At 42.1% G+C, this 20,159-nt stretch overlaps 4 protein-coding genes across 4 annotated transcripts; 3 read left to right on the forward strand and 1 right to left on the reverse strand.

Moving 5' to 3' along the window:
- Positions 1-44: 44 nt before the first annotated feature.
- Positions 45-2,878, forward strand: LOC134194229 (large ribosomal subunit protein mL49-like). Its single transcript, XM_062663187.1, has 3 exons — positions 45-180; positions 246-376; positions 2,660-2,878. Exons 1-3 carry the CDS (start codon positions 45-47, stop codon positions 2,792-2,794), a joined length of 402 nt encoding a protein of 133 aa, XP_062519171.1. The 3' UTR covers positions 2,795-2,878.
- A 248-nt stretch (positions 2,879-3,126) lies between these two features.
- Positions 3,127-5,619, forward strand: LOC134194324 (uncharacterized). The gene has a single exon (XM_062663281.1). It carries the CDS (start codon positions 3,127-3,129, stop codon positions 5,584-5,586), a length of 2,460 nt encoding a protein of 819 aa, XP_062519265.1. The 3' UTR covers positions 5,587-5,619.
- Positions 5,620-11,174: 5,555 nt separating this feature from the next.
- LOC134188778 (poly [ADP-ribose] polymerase tankyrase-2-like) lies at positions 11,175-13,537 on the forward strand. Its single transcript, XM_062656978.1, has 2 exons — positions 11,175-12,527; positions 13,273-13,537. Exons 1-2 carry the CDS (start codon positions 11,204-11,206, stop codon positions 13,419-13,421), a joined length of 1,473 nt encoding a protein of 490 aa, XP_062512962.1. The 5' UTR covers positions 11,175-11,203; the 3' UTR covers positions 13,422-13,537.
- A 2,137-nt stretch (positions 13,538-15,674) lies between these two features.
- Positions 15,675-19,623, reverse strand: LOC134185532 (uncharacterized). Its single transcript, XM_062653343.1, has 4 exons — positions 19,349-19,623; positions 19,223-19,289; positions 18,897-19,139; positions 15,675-16,910 (listed from the first exon to the last, which is right to left on the reverse strand). The coding sequence occupies exons 1-4, from the start codon at positions 19,436-19,438 to the stop codon at positions 15,985-15,987; spliced, it is 1,326 nt and encodes a 441-aa protein (XP_062509327.1). The 5' UTR covers positions 19,439-19,623; the 3' UTR covers positions 15,675-15,984.
- Positions 19,624-20,159: the final 536 nt, after the last annotated feature.

The following is a 20,159-nucleotide window of genomic DNA, read 5'->3' on the forward strand; positions in this document are numbered from 1 at the left end:
CGTGTTCGAGAATGGAAATTATCCCGTACGCTAAATTATCCCGTATGGCTCACCGTGGGCTAGCTGCAAGATGTCGGTTGTTTCTGGGCGCTCTGCCATCTCTTAGATGGCAATGCGATTTTCTCATTGAGAGAAATCTAGCTACAAATTCTCTCCGATCAAGTGGCTTTGAACCTTGCAGTAGGAACTTTCTCAAATTATTTAAATAATATTTTCAAATTGAATAGATATTAAAATTTGTGTAGTTGAAGAGCAGAAAGATCTGGGTTTCTTTGTGCACCGGTCAAAGAACAACAATCTACCCGTTTACACAGAATTTCGTACTGGGAGAAGGCGAAAATTTACCATTATCAGGAAGGTTGAAGGGGACCTGCACGTAAGGCTATATTCTGTACATATGTACAAACACATTCTGTAAAAGGCAGCTGATCCTCAAAGTTTTTAGTAAATTATTTGGGGATTGTAATTTCAAGCAAGTATTGTGAAATATACACTTAGGATATTGTATGTCGGCAGTTTTAAAAAATTGAGTTTTCAAGATAAGGAGGTGATATTAGAACATTTTATCTTATCTGCTTTAATTGCTTGCTTTGCTATTAATTGCTTGTTTTAGACATTTTGGGCGCGTTTCCACTAGCTCCTAAACCGGTTTAACAAGTGGTTTAATTAAATAGAGATTGTGATAGTGTAAGTAGTTATTTTTATGGATATTACAAATATGGCCAAAGCTTGCTAAGTATCGTGTTGAAATGAACTTTACATATGTCAGATTACAATTAGTACCCATTAGTGTTGTTTTTTGCTTCATAATGTTGTTGTTTGTTTGCATTACTGTATTCTTCTATTACTATTTACTGTATTGAAGTGTATTCTGTATGTTTCTATTTGTGTAGCAATGGTAGTAATATCACAATAAGTCTTGTTGTTGGGAATGGCAATTTGATATTTGATATTAACAAGTATGCTGACTTTTTTCTTTAGCTAAATTTAATTAACAAAACATAACATGTTTTATAAATGAACTATTGATAAATAAATAAATTAGTGATAAATAAATATATTGTATATTTCAGATACTTTTATATTGAGTATGTAACTGTTGGCTGCATCTAGATTGTTCAATTAATTTAGAAGTTAATTAAACTATATTGACAGAATGACATGATTCAGTAGCATGTATTTAGAGTAGCGAATCATGGATGCCTCTGACTAGAACTACCCTTAGACTTTGAAGTTTAAGTTTGGTGTGCTGTGTCACTGGGCCTCCGAATAATTGGGGAGGTCAGCTGCTTAGGTTGTAAAACATATCATCTAAAAACCACACCATTGAGGGCCCAGATGGCCAGGCTCTTATTATGCAATGCCACTGACCAAGTGTCATTTTGTGGCACACTGTATAAATTGTGGTAATTATTGTTAGTGGGCATAGCTTTAGTGGGCGAAGCGTTAGTGGGCGTATTTAGTGGGCATAGCTTTTGTGTACTGTACTACAAGGACATTGTAGTGTAATTAGCTTTGGGTTGCAGTTGTGTTGTCGTGTGGTTGTGAGTAGAACAAGTATTGTTGTTGAACAAATGTACTCACTACTCGCTAACTCTGGACTAGAGGTCTAATACACGACATAATTAATACAAACTTTTATAATACAGAAGTTAGCTTGCTTTGTGTTTCTATAGTATTACCGTATTATCTCTAACATAAACATGTCTTCCTTATTTTTCAAAGGGGTTGATAGATGTGTCTTTATTAGAGACGCGTCTGATTTTGGAGACTGTTTCTTATATATTTTCAATGTTGTTTAATTAACTCAACTGTGCTTACATTAACAATACAATTTAGCTATATTGCCATCCAGTACACTACGTTGACTACTGGTAATAGGTACTTTGCGATATGTGTGCTTTAATTGGAAACTGTGGCTTTATTCTTTGGATGAGGTCCCGTAGTGTGCTTTATTCGAGACACAATTGTATTGGAGACTTATGTTTATGTTAGAGATAATACAGTACATAGATTACAGGAGATTGTGCTAGACCATGACCCTTGTGTTTATCTTTTGATGTTTGTGTTTGTGTTTATTTTGTGCAAAACAATTTGAAACACCACTGATGGTACTGTAATATCACTAGATCACGTCGTTTTCTGGCATGGTAAATTCAGTTCATGAAACTGTGCCAAATGATTCGAATTTGAATAAATGCAAGGGTTACAGTTCAGCCGGGCTTCTGAGTTACTTTCTTCAGTGACCTCAAATGAGCAGCGTTCTGCACTGAGCAGCGTTCTGCACTGAGCAGCTTTCTACAAATCTAGTACTTCAATTTTTACTTGTTTGATCGTTAGTTGGTACCATAAGTTTAGGTATTAATTAATTAATCGTTACATTTTTCATTTTTGTTTAGGGTTATTGACTGTTGTAATGTGCCTCCTTGATTGTGTGTTTGTTTCTTTGTTTGTCATGTGTACTTGTTGTTGTTGCTATGTCTGTGATTGTGCATGTTTAGCTACTTGTGTGACACTGAGTCTGTTTTGTGTGCTGTGTTCCTATTATCTGTTGTCATTAATTAAGTAAACCACTGACTTCTATTTTCACCAGGGGCAGTGAAAATAATTTGTTTGGTTTATTCAGTTAGAGTAATGAGCGCTTTTGTTGTGTATTTAGATACTTGCAAATGAAGTTAGACGAATTCTACCAGACAACACTGTAGTTCAAGTAAATGAGACATCATCATCGGTTGTTATTGAAGGACTTTACTGGAAACAAATAATGCAGTTGCTAGCAAGTCAAGGATTCTGATACTAGTTAGCTACGTAACCTGGTGATGCACCAGTGCAAAGTAAACCTGCCAACACACACAGTAGAAATTGTCATTTAACTTGATACTGTTGTACGAGTATCATGCACTATCTAGATCTGCCATTCCACTGTTAAACGAATTTACTCTTTACTTCAGTCCGTGATTCGACTTTGTCTGATATCTCTGATACTAAATTCTGTCTCTATGGGTGCTAAGATCCCTTTTGGTGCCTTGTTGCCTAGTGTAGTACGTGTATCACGTGAGTACAGTAAGGAGTGGCCTACGCTTCTCCATGCACTACCTAAAACGGAGCTCAGAGTCAATGCTCAAGATGCACGCTATTCTGGTTACTTTGTTTGCAGTTGGCGTAGCTCACTCTGCCGGCAACTCTACTCGGTATGGTACAGACCAGCTTAGTCTGGTTGTTAACAATGTTGATGGTTCATTCGAGGTGCTGGTCTACAACAAAACGTGGCTGAAAAGTTACGACTTTGGTGTTCATTGCAATGGTCAGTGGTTGACGAGCAAACCAGGACCAAACCAACTGCATCTCAAAGCTCAGCAAAATGACAAAGGACACAACAACTGGGGATCATATGTAGATGTTAACTTCATTTGGAGTGGTACCTCAGCAGCAGTAGAATGGAGCACTGTATTCAGATTCTACGAAGATATCCCAATTGTTCAGTTTATGCAAGTGTACACAACTGGCTGTAGAGACATGGCAGTTGTGCAAGGTGACACATTTAAGAATGGGATTCTAGAAGTAAGCAGTGCTTTTCCCACGTTCGAAGTTAAGAGCCGAAATTTAAGTCTTCCCAACCTTAACTACTTGACATTCTCAGGTAGTAACCTGGCTGAAAGTAAAGTCGGTCATGTTTGGGATAATCTGTTCCCTGGTGGGTCGCATGGAGGTGTGCCTATTGTGTTTTATGACGACTCCAATCATGCAGTCATTCTTAGTCCTATGGATAATTTTTTACAGTCAATATTCGTTCAAAGTGCGGTTTTTGATGGACAGCTGGCGTGTGGTCTTAACGGCAAAACTGTAGAAGTCCATAGTTATGATTCATCAAGTCAAGGGTTTAATGTATCTTACATCATGATGGCAACAGACAAGGGTGTTCGAGATGCTTTACGTGTATGGGGTGATCACATAATGAAATTACATGGCAAACAAAGGAGGTCAGGAGACGAGAATTTAGCACTTCAAAAGTTAGGTTATGCCACTGACAATGGTGCCTACTACTACTACAACACAGAGCTAGGAAAAACATATGAAGACATACTGCTAGGTATCGATAGATACTTCAATGAGTCTGGGCTCCCTCTTGCATATTTTCAGCTAGATTCCTGGTGGTATCCTAAGTCAAATGCTACTGGTGATGGAGGTTGCTTGTTATGGGAGCCAATGAGCGATGTTTTTCCTCATGGCATGAAAATTCTCAACAAACATGTCTGGTTGCATGCACGGTATGTTTCTCCTGTTTCACCATACAATACAAAGTACAAGTTCCTCAAATCAGACTCACCCGCTCATCCAGTAATGCTACCACAAGACAGCAAATTCTATACAGACATCATGGAACATTCGAGAGACTTTACTCCCAAGCAAGGAATGATTGTTTTTGAACAAGACTGGATGAGCACTCCTCTTATGAGGATGAATATCACCCACACTGACTATGCTGCTGCTGACTTGTGGCTGTCTGCACTTAATACAGGTGCTGCAAGTTACAAAACATGGCTGCAACTTGACACAGCGTTTGCTAGTGAAATTCTGGCCAGTGTAAGAATGGATCGTGCAGTTCAGGGATCTACTGGAAATGACTACCAACCCGGAAACTGGCAGTGGGATGATGGTCTAAGTGATATGCTATTTGATGCTGTTGGCTTGACACCATGGAAAGACACTTTTTGGACAACAGAGAAACAACCCGGTTGTCCTGACAGGTATGCAAGCTGTAATGGCTGCTACGAACCCAATCCCGAGCTTCAGACATTGCTTGCCATATTGAGTACTGGACCTGTAAGTCCAGGTGATGGCATTGGTCATGTCAATATAACACTCTTGCAGAGAACATGTATGTCAGATGGCACTCTGCTTAAGCCAGACAAACCTGCTTTACCAATGAACAAAGTGTTTACAGATTCATTTGATGAAGTAGACTTTCCTCGAGTTCTGGTCACAGAATCATATCCAGAGGGAAGCCAGCAAGCAAAATGGTATTATGTCTTTGCTGCAAAACTGACCAAGCCATTTACAGTCTATCCATCAGACATCAACTCAACACTGACGTCCAATCAAATGATTGTAGTCACATTGGTGATCACAAAAGTACAAAACGGGAAAAAAGATCTGATGATGACAACATCTAGTAGCATCATCAGTATTGAACAGTTTGATTCTGATCATCCTCTCGTTATACCTCAAATGATGAACGACAGCGATTTATCTCAATGTGGTCAGACAGTGCCATTTATGTATTATATGGTTGTTCCTCATCCAATCAATGGTTGGTTTGTTCTTGGAGAGATGGACAAATTTGTTCCTGCAAACAGATACCGTATACTTGATGCCTATCCTGGACCTGATGATAATGATGTGTTTGTAACCATTGCTGGACCTCTACGAGAATACGTAACAATATCACTGCTTCCACCGAATTCACTCCAAGTCATGAACATTAGATGTCACCTTTATCCAGACAAAAGTCTAGCAACTCCTCCTGACTTTTACACTATTGCCATCTACTGTAGAGGTAAACGATGTAACTGCACTCAAATGTGATTTACTAGTAATCAGGGTGATAACGAGTTTTCTCTTGTTGAATCAATGGTCTAAACAAAATTAAAATTATTAATGATTGTATGAGCTATGACAAGCAAGTGGTTCTCGTTGTCAACATTAGCATTCAATTCCTTGTATTGGTATTTGAAATTGTACCAAACCAGTTGAACTCACACCGAATGATGTTCTTTCTGTTTGTATAGGTATGTGCTAGACCTTTGCTTTGAACTTTCCTCAGTACCTTGGTTTGTAAAGTAATACACCGCTGAGAAGGACAGGAACATTCTGTACACAAGCATAACTATTAATTTTAAAACTGAAATACTCAATCAAGTGTTTCTTCTACCACTTTGTAAGTAAAAAGGTGTAGAAGATGCGGTAAAATGGCAACAACGCTGCGGCACGCATGTTGAAGGGGCAAATTCATCTACTCTAGAAGCTAAATTCGATTGGCTCTGTGTAATAAAAGCTATCAGTGAGAGATCAACGTCTTGGAAGGCCAGAAAATCCAGTCTACTTGGTTTACCACTGTCCAAGGTGTGACATGGTAGCGATTCCCATACCCGCAAGTTATCACTGTAAGCTCACTAAACGACGACATATATAGTCCCCAACATATCGGTGGCTCTCATCGATAGCACATGTGCACGATATCGATGTGGCCACTCTAGGAGGCCTCGACCATAGCGTCGTCGATGTCGGTGGCGCCCCAACTATAGCATAATAGTATTGCTTCTATTGATGCTGTTGGCCTCCGTAGTCGCACAATGTGTTCGTGACCGCTGATGGTGGCCTAGATGATGACTTCGTCTAATCGGTATAGCACTCATTAGTGGCACAGTCGCACGATGTACTCGCGTAGTTGCCGTACGCGGCCCGCAAACATAGCGGTGTCGAGGTCGGCGGCACTCCAGTCGAGAAGTGGCCCCATTGCGTGCCCGCATCCGTGCCCCAGGCGGCCTACCAAACTTTATAGTGCAGTCAACATCGGCTCCCCACTCCTGGCACAGCCGTACGACGTGACCGTGGCCTTTCTCGGCGGCTCGGAATGCAACTCCGTCGATATCAGTGGCTATAATTCCAGAAAAAAGCACAATGTGTTCGAGGTTGGTGGCTCCCCAGTCGAGACACAGCAGCACGTACTAGTTTCGTGACCGCCGGTCGCGGGCGCATGCAACCATGGCTCGGTCTGTATTGGTTGCACGCCATTAGTGGCACAGGCACACGATGTGTCCGGCAGTATAAATAGTTAAACTCTTTCACGGCCTTTTACCGTGGTAAAGAAACGCTTCTACAAGTGCAAGCGATTTCAAATACGGCACCAATGCCATCTTCTATTATCTCTTAACAGGGTGTATTTCATTACATAGCGGTACCTTCATTGTGTGAACCATCACACAACACGAATCTTTGTATAACGCTGAGATGCATGCGCCACAGAACAGACATCCACGTCCATGCATATCTCGATCTCTATAGAGAAGAGCTGTCTGTGTGTCCGTATGTGTGGCCAGGCGTATCTCCGCCGCCCGCTGCCGATCTCCGCCGAATTTGGCTCACGCACACCGAACCTGTACCGGCCGACGGTGCCGTGGCCGGAGTACTTCGGAATGAGCTGGGTCCCCTCTCGAGGGGTCGCCCCGCGTAAAATTTCCCGACGACGCGAACGCTACACCTTACTGTTCATTCGAACGCCCGCCCGCCCCAGTCCAGTCCCGTCCCGTGTGGACTGTACTCGTTCCCGTCCTTCGCAACGCTTCCGGCGATCGACAATTTTTTGCCGACTGAAGCCGCCGCTCCCGCTCTTCCAGCACTCGCATCTCTCCAAATTTTGATTGCATTTGCACCAAACCCGACCTACGCGTTTACTGCACCGACTGCTACATGGGGACTGCGGCAATTTACCAAAAACGCGAGTTGAGCAGGATTCGAATTCATTCAGCACGCGTCTCAAGCTATCTAGGGTGAGTACTCTAATCAGCCCGGGCGAAGAACGTGAAGCAGGTTAGCTCGACTATTTGCCGATCCAACTCACCTCTACTAACACGCGAATTTCTCTAGAACGGTCGACGCATCGGATCTTTACCAAATTTAAACTGCCTATTCCTGACCTCTGACGGTAAGTGTCGTTTATTACCGGCGACGTCGTTAGCAGCAAGATAGCTGCGACTCTACCAAAGTCTAGATTCCGTTACCGATCCAGTTCTTCGCCCAGCTGATTAGATTATTGATTGTTAGTTAATATCCCGTTGAAGACAAATGAAAGTGTAACCGAGTGTCCCGTTCTGAAAATATTAGCTAACAGCGAGTTATCTATCCGGGCAGCCAAATCTTGGAAGTCACGTGCAGTTACTTCTCTAGGCTCAATCCCTGATAGTTCGCAGAACGGGATGTAATTGAACGGGATATAACTCTGAACGAAATTCTTCTTATAAGTATTCTGTCCGGCTGCTAATTCTTTTCGGAACGGAGTAAAGATGCACGTGAACGGGATATAACGGGAACACACATGCAACAACATAACAACGTTAATTTAATTAACTGACAACTAATAATCTAATCTGCCCGTGCGGAGAACGGGCTATTTAGCTGGTATAATATACGTCTGGGTTCTCTGTAATGATTTTAAAGAGTGGTATCTAGTAGGGACGGCGGCAGCTCCTTTGGATTGGAGGAGGATGGCGAACGTAAAGTTTGTAACAGACTTCCGCCATTTGATTTTAACTGAACATGGTTTGTTTGTCATTGATTTCTGAGACAGAAATAGTCAGAGCAGCTTGGACACAAAACGATCACGACAATACGTATCGAGCTAGTCAACTGCAACACCATTCAATAGTGTTGCTACTTGCAGACAACAAAACTTCCAAACAGCGGCGTAGCCAGCGTTCCGTGATGGGGTGGATGATCAGATGTTTATGTTTGAAAATTACTAGTGAACTTGACCGCTGATAATTACGTATGTACGTATGTGTAAGTAGGTATCTATTTACATGAGACAATGCTAGCCTTCTGTTAATTAATTAATGATGATACCGCCAACGGTATTCTTTAATCACAACGTATTGGAGAAAGAAGAGGAACTCCCAGCGAAATTAATAAGCTGTGGTGGCTGTGTCTAGGCATACCATGAGGATGACAATACAGATGATGGGAAGTCAAGAAAAACAAGACATTAATAGCTACTAGAGACCACTTATAATGTGATAATGGAATCTAATATGGGGTCGGTCATTAGTAATTGTCCAGGGGGGCTGGCAAAATTTGCCGAGGTACCGCATAATTTGATATGTGACCCCTGCAAAATATGCCTGCTAAAACTTCTAACCCCACTGTCTGTTGGTTAGCTTAATTTAGGTATATGTGCATATACATGCAGTATATATAATCATATAGGTATGTACAATAAAACGTAGTCTGTTTCAGAGCTCAAGTGTGGCCTAGGTATCTAATATGTAAAGCTCAAATTGTCTGTCTGTCTCTCTCTGTGTGTGTTCGCGTTTGGCGGCCACGTCTTTTGTCCGTTCGCAACCGAAATTGACACGCACACTCGGCGCACACAGGGAAAGGTTTGCGTAAAAAAATTAAAAAATATGCACCGGGTCCCCTCTCGAGGGGTCGACCCCGCCTAAAATTTCTCGATGACGCAAACGCTAAACATTCTGGTTCATTCGAACACACGCCCACACCAGTCCCGTGTAGAACGTATGCATCGTCGTCCTTCGCAAAGCTTCGAGCAATCGAATATCTCTTGCCGACGAAACTTACTCTTCTAGCGCTTTCGTTTCTCTCCAAATTCTGATTGCATTTGCACCGAATCCAACCTACACGTTTCTGCAGCAAGCGCTACACGGAGAGTGTGTCGATTTCTATCGAAACAAGCGCGAAGAGCAAGATTCGAATTCATTCAACGTATCCGGGACCTCGCAACAAAGATGCACGTGACGTGTCCTCAGACCTAACTTTACACTACAGTATCTTGCCCGTACGAAGGACGGGCCATGTATACTAGTCTAATATATAAAGCTCAAATTGTCTGTCTGTGTGTGTGTGTGTGTGTGTGTGTGTGTGTGTGTGTGTGTGTGTTCGCGTTTGGGGGCCACGTCTTTTGTCCGTTCGCAACCGAAATCGGCACGCACACTCGGCACGCACAGATGAAGGTTTGCGTAAAAAAATAAAAAAAATTATGCACCAGGTCCCCTCTCGAGGGGTCGACCCGCCTAAAATTTCTCGACGACGCAAACGCTACACATTCCGGTTCATTCGAACACACGCCCACGCCCGTCCCGTGTAGACCGTATGCATCGTCGTCCTTCGCAAAGCTTCGAGCGATCGAATATCTCTTGCCGACGAAACTTACTCTTCTATCGCTTTCGTTTCTCTCCAAATTCTGATTGCATTTGCACCGAATCCAACCTACACGTTTTCTGCAGCAAGCGCTACACGTCGAGTGTGTCGATTTCGATCGAAACAAGCGCGAAGAGCAAGATTCGAATTCATTTAGGACATCCGGGACCTCGCAACAAAGATTGCACGTGACGTGTCCACAGACCTACGTACCTTTACACTACAGTATCTTGCCCGTATGAAGGACGGGCCATGTATACTATGATTAATAAAGTTGGTCGTTTCCATCCAACCCACTGACAAAACAAGTAAATCAGGAATTGCCGCTTTCAGCAATGCAAGTGTGCAAACCTCTTAGAAATATACTGTTCTTGCATACAATTCTATACTATACAGCTAAAAACCCTGAAAAACTACGACCCCAACAGAAGGTGACCCAAATGCTTAGTGAGCCCTGAAAATCACTGAATTTCAAACTTATGACCCCACAGCAAATTTGCCTGCCCCTGCGGGCAGTTAAAGGTCAAAACAGGCCCTCTACACGTAATAGTAAGAAAATTATGGAGGTTACCATAATTGCTCTTACTACCAAGATGACATAAGTGAAATGACACTATTGCAGCAACTTGCCTCACTTTCAACAGAAGTCAGCTGTCGCTTCTGCTGTAGTTGGAAAACGTTGGCTTTTCACTACCAAACCCTAGAATTTCACAACCCACTCTTGTCTACGTGCCAATTTCAAAGCAGTTATCTTGCACACTGACAGTCTGATAATTTTAATTGTCGCCAGTGCTGCATGATAAAACTTCGAAAATAACTATCAGTTCCATGCAGATGATTTGATCGAAACTTGTGTGGGATTTTAGCGAAATATAGATTAGGAATTCAATGTCTATGTAGGAATTCAATGAAGTAATTAATTACTAGAAAAAGATTATGAATGTTTAATTTAATAAATTAATTATTTGCTAAATAAATTTCAAATAAATTACCTAATGCAATGGATTGCAGGTGTCTGTAACCACGGAAACACTCAGGTTTGTAGCTAGAAATGCGTACTCAAGATCTCACATCAATTAATAATTAATAAACTAATCGTTATTTCACTTTCCTGATGACATATTCCATACACCAGAGCCCTATATATAGGGCTCTGCCATACACCATCAACGCCACTCGCCTCAAATCGTAAAGTATACTAAACGACCCACATCCGGGACAAACATCAATTTCGTCTTTCATCTTGCTGGTGTCACGTTCATGTCTCACAATGCAACGTTTAGGAGACACGCTGTTGAACTCGGCAAAGACGGGAAACATACACCAATTAAGAAGAATACTTAGTGATCCAGAATTTGACCGAAACGTGCTAGACAACGTGCTCGACGAGGAAGGAAATTCCGCTCTGCATCTAGCATCTTGTGGTGGCTATGTGGACTGCGTTTCGGCATTGCTGCGAGCTGGGGCTGACATAGAAGCGAGAAACAAGAAAGGTTCGAGTCCTCTTTGTGTCGCTTGTTCGTGCTCTGACGATGGTGCTACTGCGCAATCTCTACTGGATAATGGTGCCGATGTAAACAGCGCTCCCGCGAACGAGCAGATGCCTATCAGCGAGGCATGTCGTCGTGGTAACGTGAACATTGTGCGTCTATTGCTTTCTCGTGGGTCATCTCCTGAAGCTACTCACTACCCTAAGGTTGGATTTAGGTTGATTGATAGGCAGAGCATGTCTGCTTCATATCCATGGCAGCCTATACACTTTGCTGTCGAAAGTGGAAGCATTGAGTGTATCCATGAACTCTTGAAAGCAGGGGCGTGTGTCAACATGCCTGGAAAGTATGATGAAAGTGCATTGGTGGAGGCCATCACCCACAGAAAGTTTGAATGTGCACGATTCTTGCTTAAACATGGAGCAGACATTGGACATCTTAACAGTAAATGCGAGTCTCCGTTGGGTAAAGCTCTGATGGATCCAGAGAGTGGAGATTTTGTCAGCATGCTGTATCAGTTTGGAGCCAACATGACTCTCAAGCGACGGGATGGCATCGAAGGCACTAGGGTCCCTCATCATCCGCTTTGGGATTGGCTGCTGAATGGATCATCTCCAGAGCCACTAAGGGCTCTAGTGATGGCAGATACAGCATCTTCTGTTGGCAATGATCGGTGGAAATTTTGGAAAACACGTGCTTTGTTTATTGTAGTTTCCAGCCAAAACATCACCCATCTGATTCATTTCATTAATGTCAGCAACAGCTGTGGTCATTTGCTTGATATGAGTGTGAAATATTCGGATGAATTGATTAGTAAGGTGTTTTTTGCAAAGGTCAATCAAACACTTATGGAACAGAGTTTGAGAACCTACATGCATCAACATTCTCACGGCCAAAACACTAATAAGAAGAATGCTCTTGAGATTATGAAGATACTTCTTGCTTCGGGAGCATCTGCTACGGAATTATGTGGTAGTGATCCCACCCTGTCACCACTTCAGTTGGCTAAGCGAAACAGACTGTCCGATGCTGTTAATGTCTTAATTGAAGGTCATGCGTGGAGTAGACGGGAAAAGCGAACAACATCAGTGAAATTTGGTTCAGGTATGTTTCTTGTATTATGGCAGTATGTATCGTGTTGTCTTCATGCACACTTTTTGTTGTACTTGACAATTTAAAGTACTATTTCAGTCATAAACGTTTAATAACTAGTGTGTATTGCAATGCTACATATACATCTGATCGAGTACATGGCATAGACAGGTGATTGGAGCTTTCTCAGATTCTGATTCTAATCAAGGTAAATGTCTGTTTTTATCAGACGGCATTTTAAGATGTCATCAGGTGATCAGAGATAATAACTGATGAACAGACACCTTAGATGACACTGAATTCAGTTAGTATGCCATCGGTTAAAACTTATATTGTTGTCTAGACAGATACTTAGCTATTGAGCAACATTGCAGCTTCTTAACTTTCATTATTCTTAGGGGTGTTTGGATAATTCTGTCATGTCAACTTGATTTGTTCATGGGCCAACTGTAGGTTGTTTAGGGTGGCTTGTAAAAAGGGGAAAAGAATCACCCATGTAAATTTGTTGACTACCTTGCGCAACAGTAAAACCTTACCACCCTGTTGGATGGTGACACTTGGCCATGCAAGCGAATGCAGAAGAAGCCATGTGCTTGTGAAATAGCCATGCCTTGCCTAAGCCACGTGACTTAATGACGTCATTTTATTTTTGTTGACTACAAGATTCTAGGCCAGTCAGGCCTGTGAAGCAACAAATCAAGTTGACGTGGCCTTACTTTACCTAGAGATTGGATTTCATGATATGTTACTGTTTTAGTGTTATCAAGTTTGCAAGCTTGGTGTCGACATGTTATTCGATCTTCTCTTGGCAGAAAGCGCATTCCTTTTATTAGGCTGCTGCCACTCAGTTATCCTATGAAAGACTATTTGTTATTTGATTATCCATTGTTTAAATCAGACTTTTAAATTTGCAATGGACAATCTAATGTTTAGACATACTACTTGTAGGTACATTTAGATGAGTTTACTGCTATTCTAAATTGCTTGTAAATAGAAATTGGTGATTGGTTTACAGCTTTTCATATAGGAGTGGATGCAAGGACAGTAGTTTGTGTCGAATATTTACTGTGGCTCGAGCACAATGCCCTTTCAACATGCTAATATAGCCAAGCCAAATGCTGCAGGGGAATGCTAGGACTGCACGTCCGTCATGGATTGTTGTGACTTGTTGTATAAATAAATAAATAAAAATAAAATAAATAAAAAATAAATAAATAAATAGATAAGTAATAAATAAATAAATGAATAAAATTAAATAAACAAATACCAAATAAATAAATAAAAAATAAATAAATAATAAATAAATAAATAATAGATAAATGAGTAAATAAATAAACAAATACATAAATGGTACAGTACTTTTATCTGCCAATACATTCAGCCATTCAAGAGACTAGGCGCTGTGGTGGGACACTAACACAACACAAGACCAGTTCCTTCCATTGTAGCCAAGCGTTTTATGTAAGGCGGTTTGCAGGTTGTTGCAGGGTTCCCATCTAGAGCGTTCATAGAACTGATGATACAAAGAGAATTGTGTTCTTTGCATGTGTGAAATATTAATTAGTTTACGAAAGTGAAATCATCCACACTTTTAGATACACGCTCCTACTTTCTAGTGAAGTTTCGAAGATCTGAAGTCTTTAGAATCGATCCACAGCTTGATTAATGAGCACAAGAGATACAGCGTTCTGGATGTATCTAATAATCCCTGTAAACTTAATAGTCTCCGTACAACTGCTTTTCAGGCCGGATGGACGATTGTACGGGACAGAGAAATACCCGGAAAGGTAAAGAGATTATCAAGTCATGCACCAACCTGGATACAAAAACGACCCGTTTATGTAGACTGGAGAGTGGAAGAGAAAGCACGTGCCAAAACACGTGGAAAGCGCGCGAGGAGGAGGACTGGGTACGAGTCTACCGTTTATGTGCGCACTTCAGTGCCACGATACAGTATTAACATAGGCGTAAGAATCACGGGGACCAATCAGCAGCCTATGGTCAATCTATCTATATATAAAACTAGATGAGCTAGGACTGATTGGATTATTACCCGAGGCCCGGATATCCGGGCTAAGGGTACAGTGGTCCTCTGGCGACGACCCGTCATCGACCGTACGTACGTACATGCCACCGTATTTTTGATTGATAGTAAATATCCCGTTGAATCTCTGAATCGCCCCGTCTCGTCTCGCAGCCATTTCGACAGTCACGTTGGGTCGCCCGTACCGGCAAACAAAGGCAGTCCTATTTTCCAGGACACGGATATGCTCCAAAACATTTTACCTTTTCGACGTTGTCGGCAATAAAACGACACGACACGCTCTGTATGGATCGGGCAGTTTAAATTTGGTGGAGATCCGATGAGCCGTTCCAGAGAAATTCGCGTGCGAATGGAGGCGGGTTTGATCAGCAGGAAATCGAGTCGTCTCGAGAGAAGTCCGAAAGACGACGACAGTCTCGCTGTCGAGACGTGTGCGAGAAAATTCGGCGGCGCTACAACTCGCCGTCTTGGAGAAACTCTCTTACAGACAGATGCACACACACACCAACACACACACACACCAACACACACACACACACACACACACACACACACACACACACACACACACACACACACACACCCCACACACACCCCACACACACACACACACACACACACACACACACACACACACACACACACACACACACACACACACAGACAGAGACAGACAGACAGACAGACAGACAGACAGACAGACAGACGACAGGCAGGCGGGCAGACAGACAGACAGACAGACAGACAGACACAGACACACGACACCTCTCCTTTATATAGAGATAGGACATGGTGAAAACGAGCTACAAATGGAGGAGCTCCAATCATGGTATCCAGGTTGCCTCTCAACCTGAATGCCATTCCTATGCCTCTGAGAAAGACGCAGATGATGACTATACGTACGATGGTGCTTGTTGCAAGTGGGGAGTGGTTTGAAGAAAAGTGTTATGAAATATAACTGGACCAAGCCAACCGAACATCTAGAGAGACAGCTGTTGCACTAGCTACCTATATATATATATATATATATATATATATATATATATATATATATATATATATATACATGCTTGCATGTCGCTAGTGTCGGTTGCACCAATCGAGAGAACGAACAATTCACCAGGTACTAGACAGAAACAGTTGAGGATAAACTATAAATACAGGTACACTCTAAGAAATCTGCTACACTTTATACACTAAATACTAAATGTCAGTGTTCCAAATTTGTCCTGACTGCAAACACCGGCAAAAAGTATTTAAATTTTTTTTGTTTAAACCGAGAATTAGAAATGAAAACACTTCCGTTTATAATCGGACAGACATACGCTATAATCTCCTGCAGCTACCTAGACGTCTAGTCAAATGCGACCTCAAATGTTCTAGAAATCTATCAGCAACTTGCTACAACCAACATGACACACATCCCTACATGACTTCACTGGAGGGCTCATCCGTTGAACTAGCTTCTTCCTCGCTCTGCTTGCCACCTACCTTGCAATTGGTCAGTGCCGTGAGTGACGGAGTTACACCTGCCGCCATAAGTTCGTAATCGTCATCAAATACGGATACATCTTCTGCAACGTCATCGTAATCATGATCTGACTCCGAAGACTGAATACCAACCGTTAGCGTATTATCTGGTAGGGGTGGATCGCAAATCTCCACTCTCGACATGCTCACGTAATCGCAGTCTCCCAATACTCGAGACTGCGCGATTCCTGGACGAAGGAGATCCGTCGGTGGAAGACGAGCTGCTACTGTGCACGTGGAAGGCAAGTCGACAACAGCATACGGACTTGCATCTTTATCACCAATTCTGGAAGGGGAGTAAGAAGGAAGTTTGGGTTCAAAATCTACAAAACTCTTGGACAACACTTGTTGGCCGGAGGGTCCACTGCTGCTCTTAAAGTCAAAAGTAACCGCTTTTGCGACGTTACCTTGTGATGTCTGACGAGTATAGACGTGCTTATTCGCTTTCAGATAAAGCTTAGGCATTCTAGTGCTCAGGAGCAACTCTACCAAGTCCAGCGCCTGCCGTGCCACTAGACTTGACAGGAAATATACTGTCTCCACTTGCTCTGACTCGCTCGATGCATCGGACGACAACAACTCGTCGGTCAGCTGGAAACGAAAAAGAGGGTTTGGAAAAAACTCAAACGTAAATGCCTTAGTCTTTGAAAGATCCCAAAGCTTGACGTCCCTTAGACTCAAAGGATGACGAATCACTAATTGACAATTACAGGGATGATGAGCTTGTAATATATAATGTTCAAACGTCGGCTCGGTCTCCTCTGAATGCTCGGAACCAATCTCGGGAACAGTGACGTGAAAGCAACGTTGAAACGTGTTCTCTATAAGCAAACATGAAGAGTTATCATTACAAAGTGTTTGTACGCTCCAGATTGCAACAAGCAAAAGACTAAACTTAGAATAGACGAGATATGGTAAAGAAAAAACCCATGCTCCGTGTGGTTCCATTTTGCTAGAAGTACCTATATGGATAACCTTCTCAAACTGCTCACCACTGCCAATGTATCTGTTTGCTGGTATAAGAATTAGATACACATGGTATAAATCTAAATTTAACTCCAATTAACTTTGCTATCCAAATAGTTCTGCTTCTCTAGATGGTCGTGTTGTAAAGTTGTAACTTGTGCTATCAGCATGTTAATAATCGATTGCTTTCATGTGATAAGTTTGTAGAAGATTGCATGACAGAATACCATAGACTGGGAATTTTTGGTGAATATTAAGTTTGGAAATTTACGAGTTCTGCCAACGTATGGCATCACCATAGCATGATATGTACACCGTGTGTTCCTTTCTTCCGCCCTGTGTAAGTCAGGCATTTCGAAGCACGTATTGCACTCACGTAGAGACGGATGCAGCAATTCTCAGTGACAGTCCATGTAACCTTTCACCAATAAAGGGCTCCAGATGTCGGGGTAAATAAAATGACCATAGACATTGCTTTGGACAGGCACAATTGACACACTGTGGCAGTGATGCGTGAATTGTAACATTTTTTTACATAGGTATGCACATGCACAATAGAACGTCCGACTAATAACGATTTGCAAACGACAGAATCGCCAAATCGCCAAATTTAAACTGTTGCCACAATTTTCCGGTCTATGGTAGCAACCCATGATGGTAAGTACTGTACGTCTTCAGCACATGCTATATCATACACAGCAATTGCTCTCACAACCTGACAAAGTACCATACGGTACCACCCCAACACTGTGTACCACTTCGACACCGTGTACCACACCAACACCGTCTAGCACATCCAGTCGACACCGTGTAGCACCCTGACACAGTGTACCACCCCAACACTGTGTAACACTGTGTACCGCGGGACCCACCATCCGCTCCTAAACGTACACAATGAGAAACTTCTGCACCACATGCTTACAGGGTACAAGCCGCAAATGACAGAAGCCTCTCAGATTCACCAATCTACACAGTCCTCAATGTATCTACCGTGTGAGCTCTCACATCCATGGCTACCGATACCTAAGTTGGTCTACCACCCCGACTCCCCTACCTGCACCTCCATGCTACCTTCTTCGGAGATACTACAGCCATCACATGCCATAGTGGTACTATATAAACAAATGATATGGTGGTATATTTTGTTAGTAGTAGATTTACGATTATTTAAGTCAGCTGCAAGGTACAAAAATAGTAATAAATTTCATTTGCACTAACTAAACATGAATGTCTGTTAAAGTCAACCATGCACTGCAACTTGTCCATGAGCTAGAACAATGTAACCAAATAGAACAATGAAATTATCTCTCTCGACCAAATTTTCAGCTTGAACAACCACCTTCCTAGGGCTGTGTCCAGTAAAAATTAACTGAATATTGTTCTTAGAGAGAAGATACTGTACTTAGATGTGATAGCTATATATTTCCGCGGGTTAATGCAGGGCTCTTGTTAGAACATTTTGGTACCATGTGCCTTTGTACAGTGTGGTTAGGGAATAGGATAGAAGACATGGAATTCCCTCGAGGATATTGCAGACAACGGATGACATCACTGTTATACAGATGATGAAAGTCTGCAGCATGTGTGACCGATGCAGGTCAGTTCCTACTGAGAATTTATCTGTGGAGGAAGCAACCAAATCAAAATCAGAAATATGGCTATCAGTGATGTCTTCCTTTGTCTGCAACATCCTCCAGGAAATTACATGGCTTCTACCCTATTCCCTAACCACACTGTACAAACGCACATAGTACCAAAATGTTCTAGTAGGAGCCCTGCAGCTAAATGCGAGGATATACAGTGGTAACTAAACATACCACATGCATGCGCACATCACCAACCTGGCTCAAACGTTGAAGCTTGAATAAGTTCTGCAGTCCAGGCTGTGAGCTGCTCTCGAGATTTCATTTTTAGCACATGATCTTTCTTTATGCGTCCATCTTTGCCGGCATAGCTGTAGGAGACTGTGATCTTGAGCTCGGGTTCACTAACGTTATAGCTGCACCCAGGGCAAGACACATCGATCTCAAACTTTGGAACGGATGCTTGTTTCCGCCAACCCGTTAACTCCACTGAAACATAGTCTACCACAATAACAAAGCAATAATATTATTATTCTAGTCAGGTGTGATAACGCTAGACGAGGAAATATTAGCAGGACGCACACCTTCCCCTGAGCTTGATGTTCGTAAAATTCTTGAAGTTGTAATTGTTAGTTCTTCGTCGGAAGAGAGCTGCAACCGTCCAACCATATTAGGTATGTGCACCGAACCGGATACTACTTGCCCTCTACCTTGCTCGATTTCCTCCTCACGACTGTATCTTCATACAACCTTACACGACTTTGTTGAATAGTCGATTCTCTTCCTTTCGCTCTTAGCATGTTGCTTCTTAGCCAGCCGGTCGGGACTACTGTGATTAGGAGGAAGTTTGAATAGTGCCACAAGAAAACTAGTGAACTACGCCCTGGAGAATCGAGAATGAACCGCGCATGTTCAAAGAGTACAGTACAGTCGTCAAACCGGCTGTCAACTTGCACAATGTCTCAGTTTCACTAACTCTGGTAAGCGAAACTTTGGTCACGTGCTTAGTCCGTCACCGATCGAAGCGAGGAAGCTGCCCCATCGTATTCAAAGTGCATGACTTTTCTTGAGCTAATCAGTGTTATTTCTGCAATTTCCTAATAGTCACAGTATTACTGGTCGAATTTGACAACGGCGACCAAATTGTGGCGTCAAGGTGGTTGTGGGTCTCAACTTTTGATATTATTTCTAAATTATTAATATTATAAATATAATATATTTTAAATTATAATGCCTAAATTTGTATTTAAGAGTTGTACAATAATCAAATACATTTTTGCCACCATAGCTGCTACTAAGCACATAGATCTGCTACATCAAAGGGTTGATCTCTCAAACAATGCTCTTCTGTTGGTATCAGAAGAAGTCCACAAGCAATTAATTAATTGATATAAAGGCAGTAATCTAACCTAGCTGTACATGTATTTTAACCTGACGGTTTGAAAGTTAAACTATGCACACTAGACTCTGCCACTATTTACAAAGTGCACATGTAGAGCAAGACTGTCACTGTAACACTGT

The sequence above is a fragment of the Corticium candelabrum genome, chromosome 1 (assembly GCF_963422355.1).
Source record: "Corticium candelabrum chromosome 1, ooCorCand1.1, whole genome shotgun sequence".
In the NCBI taxonomy this organism is placed as follows: Eukaryota; Metazoa; Porifera; class Homoscleromorpha; order Homosclerophorida; family Plakinidae; genus Corticium; species Corticium candelabrum.